The 15,518-nt window shown below is 46.5% G+C and overlaps 1 protein-coding gene across 1 annotated transcript in view; it reads left to right on the top strand.

Moving 5' to 3' along the window:
* The window catches only part of LOC129013909 (protein FAM169BP), an 82,624-nt gene extending 68,059 nt beyond the window's left edge, over positions 1 to 14,565 (top strand). Inside the window, exons 6-8 of the mRNA XM_063652358.1 lie at positions 2,319 to 2,501; positions 13,035 to 13,126; positions 14,446 to 14,565. Coding sequence (XP_063508428.1) covers positions 2,319 to 2,501; positions 13,035 to 13,126; positions 14,446 to 14,565 — 395 coding nt within the window. The remainder of the gene's footprint in view (positions 1 to 2,318; positions 2,502 to 13,034; positions 13,127 to 14,445) is intronic.
* The last annotated feature ends 953 nt before the right edge of the window (positions 14,566 to 15,518 follow it).

Here is a 15,518-nt window from a genome sequence, read left to right as displayed (position 1 = left end):
GTATTCTGACAAGCAATGAATGAGAGTTCCTGTTTTTCCACATCCTCACCAGCATTTGTTGTTGTCTGTGTTAAAGAATTTGGCTATTCTAGGCCAGGTGTGGTGGCTCACGCCTGTAATCCCAGCACTTTGGGAGGCCGAGGCAGGTGGATCACCTGAGGTCAGGAGTTCAAGACCAGCCTGACCAACATGGCGAAACCACATCTCTACTAAAAATACAAAAATTAGTTGGGCATGGTGGCACATGCCTGTAATCCCAGCTACTTGGGAGGCTGAGGCAGGAGAATCGCTTGAACCCAGGAGGCAGAGGTTGCAGTGAGCTGAGATCGCACCATTGCATTCCAGCCTGGGCAATAAGAGCGAAACTCTGTCTTGAAAAAAAAGAATTTGGCTATTCTAATAGGTGTGTAGTGGCATCTCATTGTTTAAATTTGTGATTTCCTAATAACGTATGATGTGGAGCATGCTTTCATATGCTTAGTTGTAGAATTACAAAGAGGATTTTGATAGAGCTAGCATTGAGTTTACAGATCATTTTGGGAAGAATTATCGTAAGAATTGAGTCATCCAATCCATGCACATGGAATTTCTCTTCATTTATTTAGATCTTCTTTAATTTCTCTCAACAATGTCTTGTAGTTTTCGGTGTTCAAGGTTCTTTTATTAAACATACTCTTAATTATTTACTTCTTTTTAATGCTATTGTAAATTAAATCGCATCTTTATTTAATATTAAAGCTTTTTAGTTTTGGAAGCCTTCACAATTACAAGAACATTGCTCTCATCTTCTATATATTGAAATAATATAATTGCAAGCAAGTTGGTATTGTCATTTCAAGCGCATCAAGCTTGAAATCCCAAATATTTTATAGTTACTGTCTCAAGAGAAATGAGCTTCCTTATGGGCCGTAGATTATTTATTTTTAAATTCATTTTTGGTATGAAATAGTAACTGCTTATTTAGCTAACAATTCTTTTGCTTGTCATTTTAGGCTGAGCTCAGCTGGGTGGTTTTCTAGTCTAGCTGGGCTTGCTGTGTATCCATGGTAACCAGCCTGTCAGGTGGCTCTGCTGCTTGGGGCAGGCGAGACATTCCCTGGGACCGCAGCAGTGCCTGGGCCATATTCCTTTCATGGTATCAGGTCACCCTGGGCTTGCTTTTGTGGTGTGTTGCAGGGATCCGAGAGAGAACACAGGCACACTGGACCCCAGGAGGCCTAGGCTTAGAGTGATGGTGCTGTCACTCTGCCTCATTCTGTTGACCAAAGTGAGTCACAAGGCCAGCTGGAATTAAAGGTGAGGGGAAATTGATCCCATCTCTTGATGGGAGGAGCTTCAAAATCAGATGCAAAGGGGCATGACCATAGGAAAGAAGTAATCGTGGCCATTTTTGCAAACAGTTCACCATGGCAGTGTGTATCTTTGCAGTTCAGTCTGGCTGATTAGAATTGGAGTCATTTTTGTTTGTTTGTTTGTTTGGGAAATTACCCACTTCTGAATCTTGGCAGGGACAAATACCACCACTTCCAACAGAAGCTGAAAATGCTCCATATTTGTTTTCTTCTTCCATTGCATCTAGGGCATGGGCACCTGTGCAGTTTAGAGGTGAGGAAGGTGAGCTAGTAGGCCCAGTGTAGAATTGGTGTTCTAGTTAGGGTGATGACAGAGGTGCCTGGCTGAAAGGCCACGTTCTCATTGCAGAAATGGCAACTGTGCTGGTGTTGACTTTGGTTGCAATACAGTTAAGTTGTGGGTGAAAAGCGGGCATGGTGCCAATTGTCACCTCTCTGGCTCTGCTGCAGCAGGGCCGTCAATATTTCATGAGAAGCAGGGCCTGGTGCTGCATCTATTTGGGGTAAGTGCATTTTGCTATAATTGGACACGGTGAGCCCTTGCTAGAGTTACTGAAACAAGTGTGTACCCTAGAGATGGGTCGAATTGGTCTCTTCAGGTTTCACTTCTGCAGGGAGATGGTTGATGTTGCCAGATACTCCTGGTTGGCTCCAAGTGTCTCATTGAACAGTGTGCAGTGAAGGGAGGAATCTGAGAAGGGTGCTGCCTGAGTGGCCTCACTCTGCCTAGTCTCCCAGGTTCACCTTTCATTTCAGTCCAGTGGTCTTGTATCATGTGAGTTTGTAAAGAAAGCTGATCAATCAACTGGAGAATGATCTGCTATTTTAGCATCACTTGTTTAGTTTGTGTAACTGACCATGTTTCCAGGAGGTACCCATAACTCTGGCTGTGCAGGGGCCCTACAGGGTCCTAGTGGGTCAGCCACGAGCCCAGGGGACAGTGTGTGTCTCTTTCTTTCTCTGCAGGCAGCCTGTGTGGTGACGGCACCGGTGCGTGCTACCTGCTGCCTGTCTTTGACACTGTGTACATCAGGAGGAAACACCAGCGCCGAGGCTTGGGAACAGCCATGCTGCAGGACTTCTGTGAGACATTCCCAGAGGACGAGGCCCTGGGGGTCAGCTGCCCGATGTCTCCTGCCATGTACCAAGGTAAACCCCCCTTGTGTCATGCAGAAGCATTTGGGTAAAGGTGATGGATAACACATGTGCATTCCAGGGGATTCTGCAGGAGGAGGCCCTGGGGAGCCCTCGTGGGCAGGTGCAGGCCTTGGCTTGGCGGCACGCACGTGGGGTTTTCCTTCCTTCTGAGAAATCTCTGGTTGCTGCAGCAGAAACCAAGACTTTATGTTTGATCACAAGAAGTGAACTCTCCCAAGCTGGAAAATAAGTGGATTCAGAAATAATCACAAACAAATTGATGAGCTCAGAGAGGAGGGAATCCGGAGAGCTGCCGCCAGGCTGCGGGCTGCGGGGCTTTGGAGTGCCTTTGCTCTTTCACTTGACGCCTGTAGTTCCTCACTTTGCCCTTTGAACTAGAAGCCACGGGAGAGCCCAGGAGCTGAAGGGAAGGCAGGGACCGGGTAGAAAGGCAAGCTCTGAATGGGCTCGGCTTTCCAGCGCCTCTGTAGCTCTCTACGCACAAGATGCCTCCCTCCCATATTCTTTATCCACGTTTGCCAGAGGAGGATGAAACAGCTCTGATGTGAAACATCACACTCTAAGGTGATGAGGGTGGGAGGCTCTAGAGAGCATGTCTCTGAGTCCCCTTCTCCCCCATGAAGCACACACACCCTACTTTGTGCCCTGCCCCTGTTCTTGGTGTGCGGCTGTTTTTGAACGCTTAGTATGCAGTTTCTGGTGTCTTTCTGGCTCCAGGGATAGGAGAGAACAGTCAGGAAAGGCAAGGAAGCTTCTGTTGCTGTGAAGTCATAAAGAAAAGCAGGTAAAAACATACTTTTCCTCAAGTGGGTCTGGCTGTTTCTTTGTATTTTCAAACTCTTAGTCTGTTGTTAAAACTCTGAAGAGCCTTGAATTTCTGCAAAGAGCGCTCGAGACTTCCTGCACCGTGTGGCTCACTTTCAGGTGCAGGAGCATGCGGGGGCCCAGGCAGCTGGTCCTCTGTCCACACCCATGTCCTTCCAGGCCCCCTCCTCCTTCTTGCTTCAGGTGCAGGCCACCTCAGGGTTTTAGGAGGCTTTGGCAAGGGAGCGGAAGAGAGCCTTTTACTCAAAGGAACAGTGGACTCCAAGGCTAAGGGCTGGCTACTGAGCCTGGGCCAGCCTTGCTGAGACCCTGTAGGGCCCTGTGATCCCTCTCGTCCTTCCACTGTCTTAGCCTGCAAAGAAAGATCTGAACGTGCTGATTCTGACTCACGCCACTTCTCTCTGGGGTTCAGCCACCCAGGTGTGCCTGTCAGGTTTTTATTGAGTTCACTGATGCCTTCCAACTGGACAGGAGGGACTCCTGCCCTGGGCCCCATGCTTTGAGCCTTCTTTCAACTGCATCTCCCTCCAGGGGGGCGAGGACTCCATGGGCCCAAGAGGAGGTGCCCACCTGGCTCATGCTGCTCCTTCTAAACTGGCTCAGGGTGCCAGGACCCCAGGATTCCTGCCAGTGGCCACTGTGGGCCTGAGTGGACCTCATCCCTGGGTCTGTGCTCATGAGGGTGGACCATGCTGCTAGTTTGCACATCCTTGGAGCCCAGGGGCGGCTCTTGGGGGGGCTGTGGATGGCGTGTGGGGAGGACGGCCACATTTGTACTCACAGGCCCCTTGAGGTATCGGGGGCTGGGGTGGGAGGAGAAGGGGGTGGACTGCCGGCTGGGGGCCAGCTCGCTTGGTATTGCCACATTCTGGTGCAACACTCCAAGGAGTCCAAGAATTCTAAATTTGAAACGAGCTTCTCCTGTTGTTAGGAAGTTATATTTGTCAAGATAGGAGGGCAGAACGTGTCATATATAGCGCTTTGCTAACTTGGTTTGTACCTTTGGAAGACAGGCGTTCCTCATTTCACTGCTCTTCCCTTGATTGCACTTTGCAGATGCTGCGTGTTTTACATTTTAAAGGCTGTGGCAGCCCGGCTTTGAGCAAGTCTATCAGGGATATTTTTCCAACAGCATGGTCTCACTTCGTGTCTGTGTCATGTTTTGGTAATTTTCACAATATTTCAAACTTCTTCATTATTATTATATCTGTCATGGTGATCTGTGATCAGTGATATTTGACGTTACTATTGTAATTGTTTTGGGGCACCACAAACCACGCCCGTGTCAGTTAGTGAACTTAATCAATACACGAGCCTGTTCTGATTCTGCTTCCTTCCTTCTCTTCCTATTCCATGGGACACAACAATATTGAAATTAGGCCAATTAATAACCCTACAATGGCCTCTGAATGTTCAAGTGAATGGACGAGTCACATATCTTTTACTTTAAATCAAAAGCTAGAAATGACTAAGCTTAGAGAGGAAGGCATGTCAAAAGCTGAGGTAGGCTGAATGCTAGGTCTCTTGCACCAAACAGTTAACCAAATTGTGAATGCAAAGGAAGACTTCTTGAAGGGAATGAAAAGTTCGACTCCGGTGAACATACAAACGATAATAAAGTAAAACAGCCTTATTGCTGATAGGGAGAAAGTTTTAGTGGTCTAGATAAAAGATCAAACCAGCAACAACATTGCCTTAAGTCAAAGCCTAAACCAGAGTAAGGCCCTAACTCTCTTCAATTCTATGAAGGCTGAGGGATTTGAGGAAGCTGCAGAAGAAATGTTTGAAGCTAGTAGAGACTGGCTCATGAAGTTTAAGGAAAGAAGCTGTCTCCATAACATAAAAGTGCAAGGTGAAGCAGCAAGTGCTGATACAGAGGCTACAGCAAGTTATCTGGAAGATCTAGCTCAGATCATTGATAAAGGTGGCTACACTACACAACAGATTTTCAATGTAGGTGAAACAGCCTTCTACTAGAAGAACATGTCATCTAGGACTTTCATAGCTAGAAAAGAGAAGTCAATGCCTGGCCTCAAAGCTTCAAAGGACAGGTTGAGTCTCTTATTAGGGGTTGATGTAGCTGGTGGCCTTCAGTTGAAGTCAGTCCTCATTTACTGGTCTGAGAATTCTAAGGCCCTCAAGAATTATGCCAAATCTATTCTGTCTGTGCTCTAGAAATGGAACAACAGTGCCTGGATGACAACGTGTCTGTTTATAGTGTGGTTTATTGAATAATTTAAGCCCACAGTTGAGACCTACTGCTCAGAATAAAAGATTCCTCTCAAAATATTATTGTTCTTTGACAATGCATCTGGTTATCCAAGAGGTCTGATGGAGGTGTACAAAGAGATTAATGTTGTTTCCACGCCTGCTAACATAATATCCATTCTGCAGCCTGGGGATCAAGGAATAATTTCAGCTTTTGAGTCTAATTTAAGAAATATACTTCCTAAGGTTTCCATAGATAGTGATTCCTCTGATGGTTCTGGGCAAAGTACACTGAAAACCTTCTGGAAAGGATTCACCATTCTAGACGCCATTAAGAACACTCGTGATTCATGGAAGGTCAAAATATCCACATTCATGAGTTTGGAAGAAGTTGATTCCAACCCTCATGGATAACTTTGAGGGAGGAGTCCAAGACTTCAGCAAAGGAAGTCGCTGCAGATGTGGTGGAAATAAAGAGAGAACTAGAATGAGAAGTGGAGCCTGAAGATGGGACTGAACTGCTGCAATCTCATGAGTAATCTTGAACAGTTGAGGAGTTGCTTCTTATGGATGAGCAAAGAAAGTGGGTTCTTGAGTTGGAATCTCCTCCTGTTGAAGATGCAGTGGACATTGCTGAAATAACAACAAAGGATTTAGAATATTCCATAAATTAGTTGAGAAAGTAGCAGCAGCAGGGTTTGAGAGGATGGACTCCAATTTTGAAAAAAGTTCTACTGTGGGTAAGATGCTGTCAAACAGCATCACATACTTCAGAGAAATCTATTGTGAAAGAAAGAATCAATTGTGGAAGAAACTTCATTGCTGTGTTATTTTAAGAAATTGCCACAGCAACCCCACCCTGAGAAGCCATCAACCTTGAGGCAAGACCCTCCACCAGCACAAAGATTATGGCTTCCTGAAGCCTCAGATGATCACTAGCATTGTTTAGCATTAAAATATATTTTGATTAAGGTATGTACATTGTATTTTTAAGACAAAATGCTATTGCATGCTTACTAGACTACATAACTTTTACATATATGCACTAGGAAACCAAAAAATTTGCGTGACTTGCTTTACTGTGATATTTGCTTCATTGTGGTGGTCTGGAACCGAACGCACAGTATCTCCGAGGTCTGCCTGCACTTAGCATTGCACTCTGTAGGTTTCCATCTGTGTTCTTCCCTGGGGCCCCCCAAATGTTAAGAAGAGGGCCTAATTGGGTCCTCATGGGCACCTGCAGAACCAGGAGCAGTTTCCCATTCACCTGGACTCGGGACATTGCCATGTGAAAATGTTCACCCATGAATGTTGGCATAAAAGTCTGGGAACATTGAGTGGACTCTGGAATCCAGGAGGGAGCAGATGATAAGCTTGAAGGTTCTTTGGGAGGGAGGAAGGATGGTGCAGGAAGAGCAGCCAGGGTGGATGGTGCTAAGGACTGAATTGGGCCTCCCACTCAAATTCATATGTTGAAGCCCTTGGTGTGACCACATTTGGAGATAGGGCCTTTAAAAAGCTAATTAAGGTTGAATGAGGTCCTAAGGGTGGGCCCCTAGTCCAGTATGACTGGTGTCCTTGTAAGAAGAGAGGCACCAGGATGGATCCAAACAGAAACAGCCGTGTGAGGATGCAGGGAGAAAATGGCCATTCGTAAGCCAAGGAGAGAAGCCTCAGGAGAAACCAACCCTGGGCCACCTTGATCTTGGACGTCCAGCCTCCATAACTGTGAGAAATAAATTTGTTGTTTAAATCAGTGGTCCCCAACCTTTTTGGCACCAGGGACTGGTTTCGTGGAAGACAGTTTTTCCACAGATGGGGCAGGGACAAAGGGTTGGTTTCAGGATGATTCAAGCACATTACATTTCTTTATTGTGCACTTTATTTCTATTGTGATTACATTTTAATATATAATGAAATAATTATACAGCTTACCATAATGTAGAATCAGTGGGAGCCCTGAGCTTATTTTCTTGCAACTAGATGGTCCCATCTGGGGGTGATGGGAGACAGTGACAGATCATCAGGCATTAGATTCTCATAAGGCGTGCGCAACCTCACATGTGAAGTTCACGATAGGGTCTGCGCTGTTACGAGAATCTAATGCTGCCGCTGATCTGACAGGAGGCAGAGCTCAGGCGGTAACACAAGCAATGGGAGCAACTGTAAATACAGATGAAGCTTTGCGCACTCCTCCACCACTCACCTCCTGCTGTGTGTCCTAGCACTGGTCGGTGGCCCAGGGGTTGGAGACTCCTGGTTTAAGCCACCCAGTCTGCAGTGTTTTGTTAGAGGAGCCCTAGTAAATGAATGCAGATGGGAAGGGTGGAGATGAGAGCTCCTCACCAGGAGGAGCCGGGGAGGTGGACGTGTCCATGGTAGACAGGTGAAAAAATGGTTTGAGTGCAGCAGGGATTCCAGCAGAGATCAGGGGGTGGAGGGCTGCTCGAGGACTGGAGTGGGCTGTGTCTGAGACCCAGAGAGCTGGCACAGAGTGAACCAGGGTGAGGTGGGGGACTTCCTGACTCACGCTGCATTCCCTTCTCCCAGTCTGTAGGCAGTTCCTGCTGGTCTGTCCAGAGGAGCGAGGACGCCTGTGGGAGGTGGAGTCCCGGGGGGCCTGGGGCCAGTGCGCCAATATCTGGCTCAAGGTTCAGCTTCACCAGGCAAGGCTTCCAGACTGAGAAGGACTGAAACACTGCTCTGTGTCTGTTTATTTCTGGTTTCAATACTAGTGTGGATTTACAGTGATCTAGTGAGACCCATATAGATGTTATTTCTGTTGTGGTAAGAACAAAGGAGGGGCGGGACCTGGGTGGGGACATCTTATCCTCCAACGTTCCCCTCCTGAGTGAAGCACAGCTTCCCGTCCTTCTTGCTCAAAAAGATCACCCCCATTTTAGCAGTTAGGAGCTCCCTGGGACTAAGGGACTCCCCTTTTACAATTAGCTAGATTATTGAAACATGTAAGAAGATTGGTTTCCTCTGACTAGCTGAAGATGAGTTGAAAACACGATTCTGGACAGGTGATGAAAGGTAATGTGTGCACTTGGTTGAAAACTCAAAAGGGTTTACTATGACAAGCAAGTCTTCTATCCTCCTCACCTCTGAGGGGACTGCACACATAATGGCAGCATCGCAGAAACAACGTTCTGCAAAACCGCTGCCTGGTCTTTTTCACGGCAGCATAATATGATGTTGCGTGGACGTGATATCATTTATTTCCCTGTTGACAGATGTGCATTCCGTCTTCAGTTTCTGGTTGCTTGAGACGGTGCCCCAGTGGCAGTTTGCCAGTGGGGTTTAGTGGAGGAAGCAGGAGAACAGAGCCTCTGGTGGTGGGTTTCCAGGGGAGGCAGGGGGTGGGAAATCCTTTAATCAGCCAGATGGGAAAGCAGGCTTGCAGTGTCTGGATTTCCAAGTTGCTTTTCTTTTTTTTTTTTTTTTGAGACAGAGTCTCGCTCTGTCACCCAGGTTGGAGTGGAGTGGCGCAATCTTGGCTCACTGCAACCTCTGACTCCTGGGTTCAAGGGATTCTCCTGCCTCAGCCACTCGAGTAGCTGGGACTACAGGCATGTGACACCATGCTTGGCAAATTTTTGTATTTTTAGTAGAGACGGGGTTTCACCATATTGGCCAGGCTTGAACTCCCGACCTCAGGTGATTCGCACTCCTTGGCCTCCCAAAATGCTGGGATTACAGGTGTGAGCCACCGTGCCCGACCCCAGGTTGCTTTTTTGACAGTGAACTTTCCACTTCTCGCAAGTGGGGAATGGCTGCCCACGGCAGGCGCTTCTCAGCTGAGCACTAAGAGGTGAGGCCAGGCCAGGGCTGGGGCAGCGGACACCTCCAGGCTTCAGGTGCTGCCATGGGTGGGAGGTGAGGGGGGACAGTTAATTTAAATTAACTGTCCAAAATGAAAGCCCTGGCTCTCCTTCACTCCTGGAGTGGGTGCTCCCGTCAGCGTCGAATGCCATTTCTGCGGCTGCAGGTGGCTCATTAGGGGGTTGACAGGCAGCTGAGGTGCCAGGCTTTCTCTCCACGTGGTGACTGATCCACCTTAGGTGTTGACAGGTGAGCGTGCCTTGGAGTTTATTGATGATAATGGTGATCAGTTTCGCTTTTATGCTGGAAGGCTTAATGGATCTTTACAGATATTAATGGGGTGACCAGGCACCGGGGAAGGAGGCATGGCAGGGCGGGGCTGTGCTGTGATCCTAATGAGGTGGTTAAGTGACTTGCCCTGTGGCACTGAGTTAGGAAGGAAGGGAACCGGTCGGGTCCCTGGGCACTGAGCTGTCTAGCTGTGCGAGTTTATGGACACGCTTCACAAATGAGGCTGTGGGGCCTCGCACAGCCTCTGTGCTTGGATGTTTCAGTTCCTTGGCTGGGAATGGAAAAAGAAAATGCATTGCATATTGAAATGTGGAAATCGCACGGGCCACAGGTGTGAGCAGGGACGAGGATGTTTTCTCCTAATTGGGGAGATGGCTTCTCTTGGAGAATCCCACTGGGGCTGTTTCAAGAGCTGGGAGTCGGTGTGGTCTGGGCAGAGGAAACTGAGCTGGAAGTCAGATGCCAAACATGTCACTTTAATTCACTCTGAGATTCACCAACTCTCATTTTAAAACAGCAAATGAGGGGACCTGCACAGAGAATGTTCCAGAAGCATGCTTGAGTCCCTTGAAGGAAGAAGGGTTATCATTATGATTAGGATATAATTAGATTACTAAAACTCTTTAATTAAAAAAATAGTTCTAAGTTATGGTCTTTTCACTGCCTGTATAAATCATGGCTAGTTCCCAGTTTCACCCACATCTTCTTTCCCCTCGAGGGCCCGCAGTCAGGATTTTAATTCACTCAGGAAAGTTTTCAGCCAACCGGCTTCAGCTTGCAACCATTATGACAGTTAGTGCTGACATCTCAGGTTTTTTTCAAGTTGGTGAGTTGGGGCTGCAAATGTGATCACAGATTAGCTCGGTGCTCTGCAGTTTCTCGTCTGTTTCTCTCTTCATGGAAATCAGCAAGTGTTAGTGGATTAGAACTTCTTAGGGGTCACCGAACAATACAGATTCCGGAACCTTCTCTTCCCTGGGAATCTCAGTAGGCCATTAACTGGATGTTAGTCTTAAATTAGTCAGTGATTCTTAGAGTTGCTTTCTTGACTTGTTCTGTTTTTTCAAGTTTTATCTGTTCTCCCTTCTTTTTCATGACAGTTATTTTGGAGGTATCCTATAATTTTATGTACCATAGAAATAGAACTGTAAGCAAGAAGCCCAGTGGAATCAATTGCTTCTTGCTCTAAATAAGGCATGAACATTTCACAACATTTCAAAGGGAAATTAACTTGTGCTCCTTGCAAATGTTTTAAAGACTATTTTTGAAGCAGCCTGATTGGTGGGCCAGGTCTTTAAAAGTTTGTGCGATCTTGGCTGTTGATAACATCTGCAGCTTATAATGGCCCTGAAAATATTTACAGATTATGCAGACCTTTTGAGGGAAGGACTTTGTGGGAAATTTCTTTCTTCCTACACTCAGTTACAGACAAAGCCTTTGAAACTTGACCAGTAGGATCATAATTGCATCTGATGTTATTTCCCGGTCAGCCTGAACATGCCTTAAGTTTCTTTACCAGAGAGAATGAAACTGAATATGTCAACAGTGAAATGTTCTTTTACAAAATTGTTACTGGGATCAGGAAATCATTGACCACTGCTTTAAAAATTAATTTTTTTCAATCTTTAAGTCATAGTTTTGCTTTCGTTCTCCAGCTGAATTTTTAATGGATTCAGTTTTCATCCACAAATACTTTTATTTGTATTTAATTTTTAAACCAGAAGGATCTTTGCATCAAGAGATGTGAAAAATATGAGATGGGAAGCGGGGGCTACTTTTCTGAAAGTTTGATGCCCAGCAAACTGCAGTTCTGACCTTTTTTTTCAGTTTGTTCTGGTGACTCACACGTTATACAGTACAATAGCAACAGCAATTTTCTGGTGGTGCAGTGTGCTGGGAAGTGCTGGGGGCAAAACCACCACACCGGGTGTGTTTTTTTCTGTCGAATGCTGCTCTTTGACAGGTTGTGTGGCTCCCCTTAGTGGCCATTGTCATCTACTGCAGCGTTGGATGATAATTTACCTCTGTGATTAGTGCTCTGATACCTCCAGGTGTGCTTCCAAATTAGTAATTAGTGCATTCATTTTTAGAGATTTAATGAACCTCAATTAGGAATTAAATACAAGTAAACATTTGATAGCTCACAACACATAAAAACGTTAGGAAAGGTGGAAAATTAATAATGGGTTATCTACTTCATTTTCTCATTCATTCATTCACGTATTCCTTTATTTGTTCATTCGCTAACTGTCAATGGGGCATCTACAGACGTGCCAGGCACTGTCCTAGATGTTAGGGATGCAGTAGTGAATAGGGCTGACCTGGCTTCTGAACTTATTTACCAGCTAACTACATGGGCACCTACTACTGTGTGATATAAAAACTATATGGCCGAGAGAACTAAAGTGTGCTGGTATTTTTAAGTGCCCACAGTTAATTTTGCCAAACCAAATTTTGCTAATTTATACAGTTCTGTAAATAAATTTAAAAATTTACTTATATAGATAACAACTAAATAATTCATTTGTTCTTTAGTAAACAAAATGTGTTACATAGGTATTTTCAGCTGAAATGCAAAACTGTGTATTTTTTTTAGGGATCTGAACACCACACACACACATATGGATTTGGGGGCGTGGGGTGGGGAGGTGCAAAGGAGGACAAGAAAGTCATCCCTTTCCAAGTCGGTACTGATTTGGTAGGAGAGGAGGGAAATTCACTGAACGTGGGTGATTATGACCTCTCTTGTGAGCAAAACCACCAGTGAGCAAAAAGAAGGATCCAGGACTAGAACTGGAAATGTGAGTCCATTGAATGCCAGAATCGATGGAAGAACAGATCACAATTCCAGCTCAGAAATGCTTGAGTGGAACCATCACTTTGCATCTCCTGACACCTGGCAGGTATTCCTGTCTTCTGGAGAGCATTGCAGCAAATGGCAAAATGAAGGTCAAGAAGATAGAACTGACCCAGCACTTTGGGAGGCTGAGGCAAGAGGATCACTTGAGGTCAGGAGTTCGAGACCAGCCTGACCAACATAGTGAAATCCCATCTCTACTAAAAGTACAAAAATTAGCCAGGCATGGTGGCAGGCATCTGTAATCCCAGCTACTCAGGAGGCTGAGGCAGGAGAATCGCTTGAACCCAGGAGGTGGAGGTTGCAGTGAGCCCAGATGGCGCCACTGCACTCCAGCCTCGGCTACAGAGGGAGACTCCATCTCAAAAAAAAAAAAAAAAAAAAAAAGAGATAGAATTGGGTCATGGCTATCAACATATTTGCAAGGTCTCCAGTATACTATTTCCTCTTTTGATTGCCCAGCCCCTTGGGAGCCACCCTCATTTGCTTATCCTCTTTCTCTTGCTTGGGGAGGGCAGCACACCCAGGAAATTCCGAGGACGTGAGCCGTCATGCGAGGACTTCTCAGAATGACAGACCCAGACAGTCTGCCCCTGGAGACGGCAGCAAGGTATGGTGATACTGTATCACCCCATGAACCTCTCACTTTCCTAGTGATCAGGTTGTCCTTGCTTAGTGAAGCCGTGGTCTGAACCTGCCAGGCAGCTTCCCAGACGACTCGGCTGTGGGCTTCTCGTGGCAGCGGGGCCTTGGTCTAGGCTCAGAATCTCCGGGCTATCATGGGAGGGGGGTGTTGCGCGGAGAGGCCTTTGTAATTAGATTTTTTATGGTTCTCTTCTCTAAACTAGACAAGCTCTAACGAAACCAAAATGGAACAGAACACATGGGAATTGGCCGTAACCTTGCATCGTTAAGGAAATATTGAAAAATCTGAATTTCAAATTTTGCCATGGACCAGTGTCTGTCAAGCAGAACAAAAAGCAAGACAAATTTGTCTTTCTTTCCTCCTCCACTGCGAAAGCCCAGATTGCTGGGATGGAGTGAAATTAGGTATTAGGTTTTTGTATAATCCAGAGTGACTGTAGAATAGAATCTTGAGGGAATATTAAGAATATTTCTTAGTAGCTTGCTGTCATTCAGTATTTTATAAAATTTTAGGTTTTCCTGGTTTTCTTGTGGTTAAACCAGACTCTTGCCCACACAGGGTATTGTGAAAATGTCCATTCTCTGGTGCCAATGGGTCTTTACTCTCAAATCTCTAAAGAGTCCAAAATTACTTTAAACTCACACTTGTACATCATGGACAAATACTGCTTATTTTGGAAAATATATTGCTCTGAAATAGAAGATTCAACAATGAAAGCAGAAAATATCCCAGTAAGTGCTGGATTGTTTTAGAAAGCTGCTTCCTGTCTGACATTAGCTCTAGCCATCTGGCAGATGAGGGCTTTCATTTTCTTTGGTTCACCATGGAAAGATGGGCCAACCTAAGACCCAACAGGCACTGAACAGAGTGTTGTACTTGGCCTTTTCCGCTGATCCTTGACTTTTCTTTTAAACCTCTGTTAGAGGAAGCAGAAATGTCCAGGGTACTGTAACGCCCATGGGTGTGGACCTGGGGGAATTCTGCACATTTGAGCACGGGGTGCCAGCTTTGAAAGCAGTGCTTCCTTCGCTGCCCTTTCTCTAGTCTCCCCAGGCTGGGCTGTCCTTTAGTTCCTTTCAGTAAATATGTGCCCTTATGCACAAAACCGATTTCCCCATGGCTGGCTGGAGCGTTTGAACCTGGCCTATTCTGAATCTCAGCAGGAAATGCAGGCACAAACCAGACAGGACACCTCTATGTCCTAAACGTCCAGCCCCAGACTGTGCGGGACGACCCCATTGCCAGTTTAATTGGAATGCCTGTGGATTCTTTTCTGACTTCAGGAGAGGATGCGTGGAGAAGAACTGGAAGACACAAAGAATAATCCAGAGTGTGGAGTGGAAGAGGAGGATGCCGGGCTGGTGGGGCAGCCACCGAGCAAGCTTACAAGGCCCAGTCCCTGACGTCTCCAGACGCCCATCTGGGCCAGGTCCAGAGACCTGCCTGCGCTCCCAAGATTCGGGTCTGAGACTTGTGTGGCTGGGAGCGCACCTTCCCCAGGGATCTTTGAGGCGCCAGCGACCCCACGGGCCCCACCTACCTGTGAGGTGGGCTCAGGCTCTAGAATACCTGAGAACGTGCTGCGCTCAGCATGTGACACCATGCCACAGTGAGGAAATACTTCCCTAAGTTAATTGTTGACAGTTCCTAAACGTTTCAGAAGCTTACTCGTTAAAACTAATGTGGTTTCTGTTTCTCAGGATAAATTGGTGGGACTTCACCGGAACCACAGGGATGTTTTACTGAACGTACCTCTTTCCTTATAGAAGTTTAAAGATGCTCAGGAAGGGGCCACACCTGTTCTGTCTGGGCTGTAGAAACCCATTGCAGGTTTGTGCATGCCAGCCCTGCTATTGCCATGAGACCACGGACACCAAAGGGGTTTGCAGGGGTACATGTGTCCTTTCCGGGGAGGCTTCAGCCACATCAGGAGTGCCTTGAGGGCAGGGGCAGTGGCTGGATGGTGCCTACTGTAGGCCTGGAGCTCTATTCTGGCCTGGTATACAGAACGCGCTCAGAGAGCTTATATGGGAAGTGCTGGGTAGGAATTTGGGCAGATGGTGTTTCTAGAATATTGGTGGCCTTGAGTGGAAAGGCTTGTGGTAGTAAAAGTAACTAAAAATGATAGCCTGGCTTGAATGTGACATTGGCTTCCCCCTTCTCAAATACTGATGGAGCCCTGTTTGGTGGCTTGTGTATGGCCACTCTTTGGATGCAGAGACAAGGACCTGCTCTTAGGCCCCAGGTCCAATGGGCTAGGTCCCAGGGCCGCCTGCCCTCCTCAAGGGTGGGGCGCAAATCCAGACTGCTTTAGGGAGCCCAAAGCCTGCTCCCTGAGAGCTGGGGTGGTGCTTTC

The sequence above is a fragment of the Pongo pygmaeus genome, chromosome 16, assembly GCF_028885625.2.
Source record: "Pongo pygmaeus isolate AG05252 chromosome 16, NHGRI_mPonPyg2-v2.0_pri, whole genome shotgun sequence".
Lineage (NCBI taxonomy): Eukaryota > Metazoa > Chordata > Mammalia > Primates > Hominidae > Pongo > Pongo pygmaeus.
This window is presented reverse-complemented; position numbering and strand designations above follow the sequence as displayed.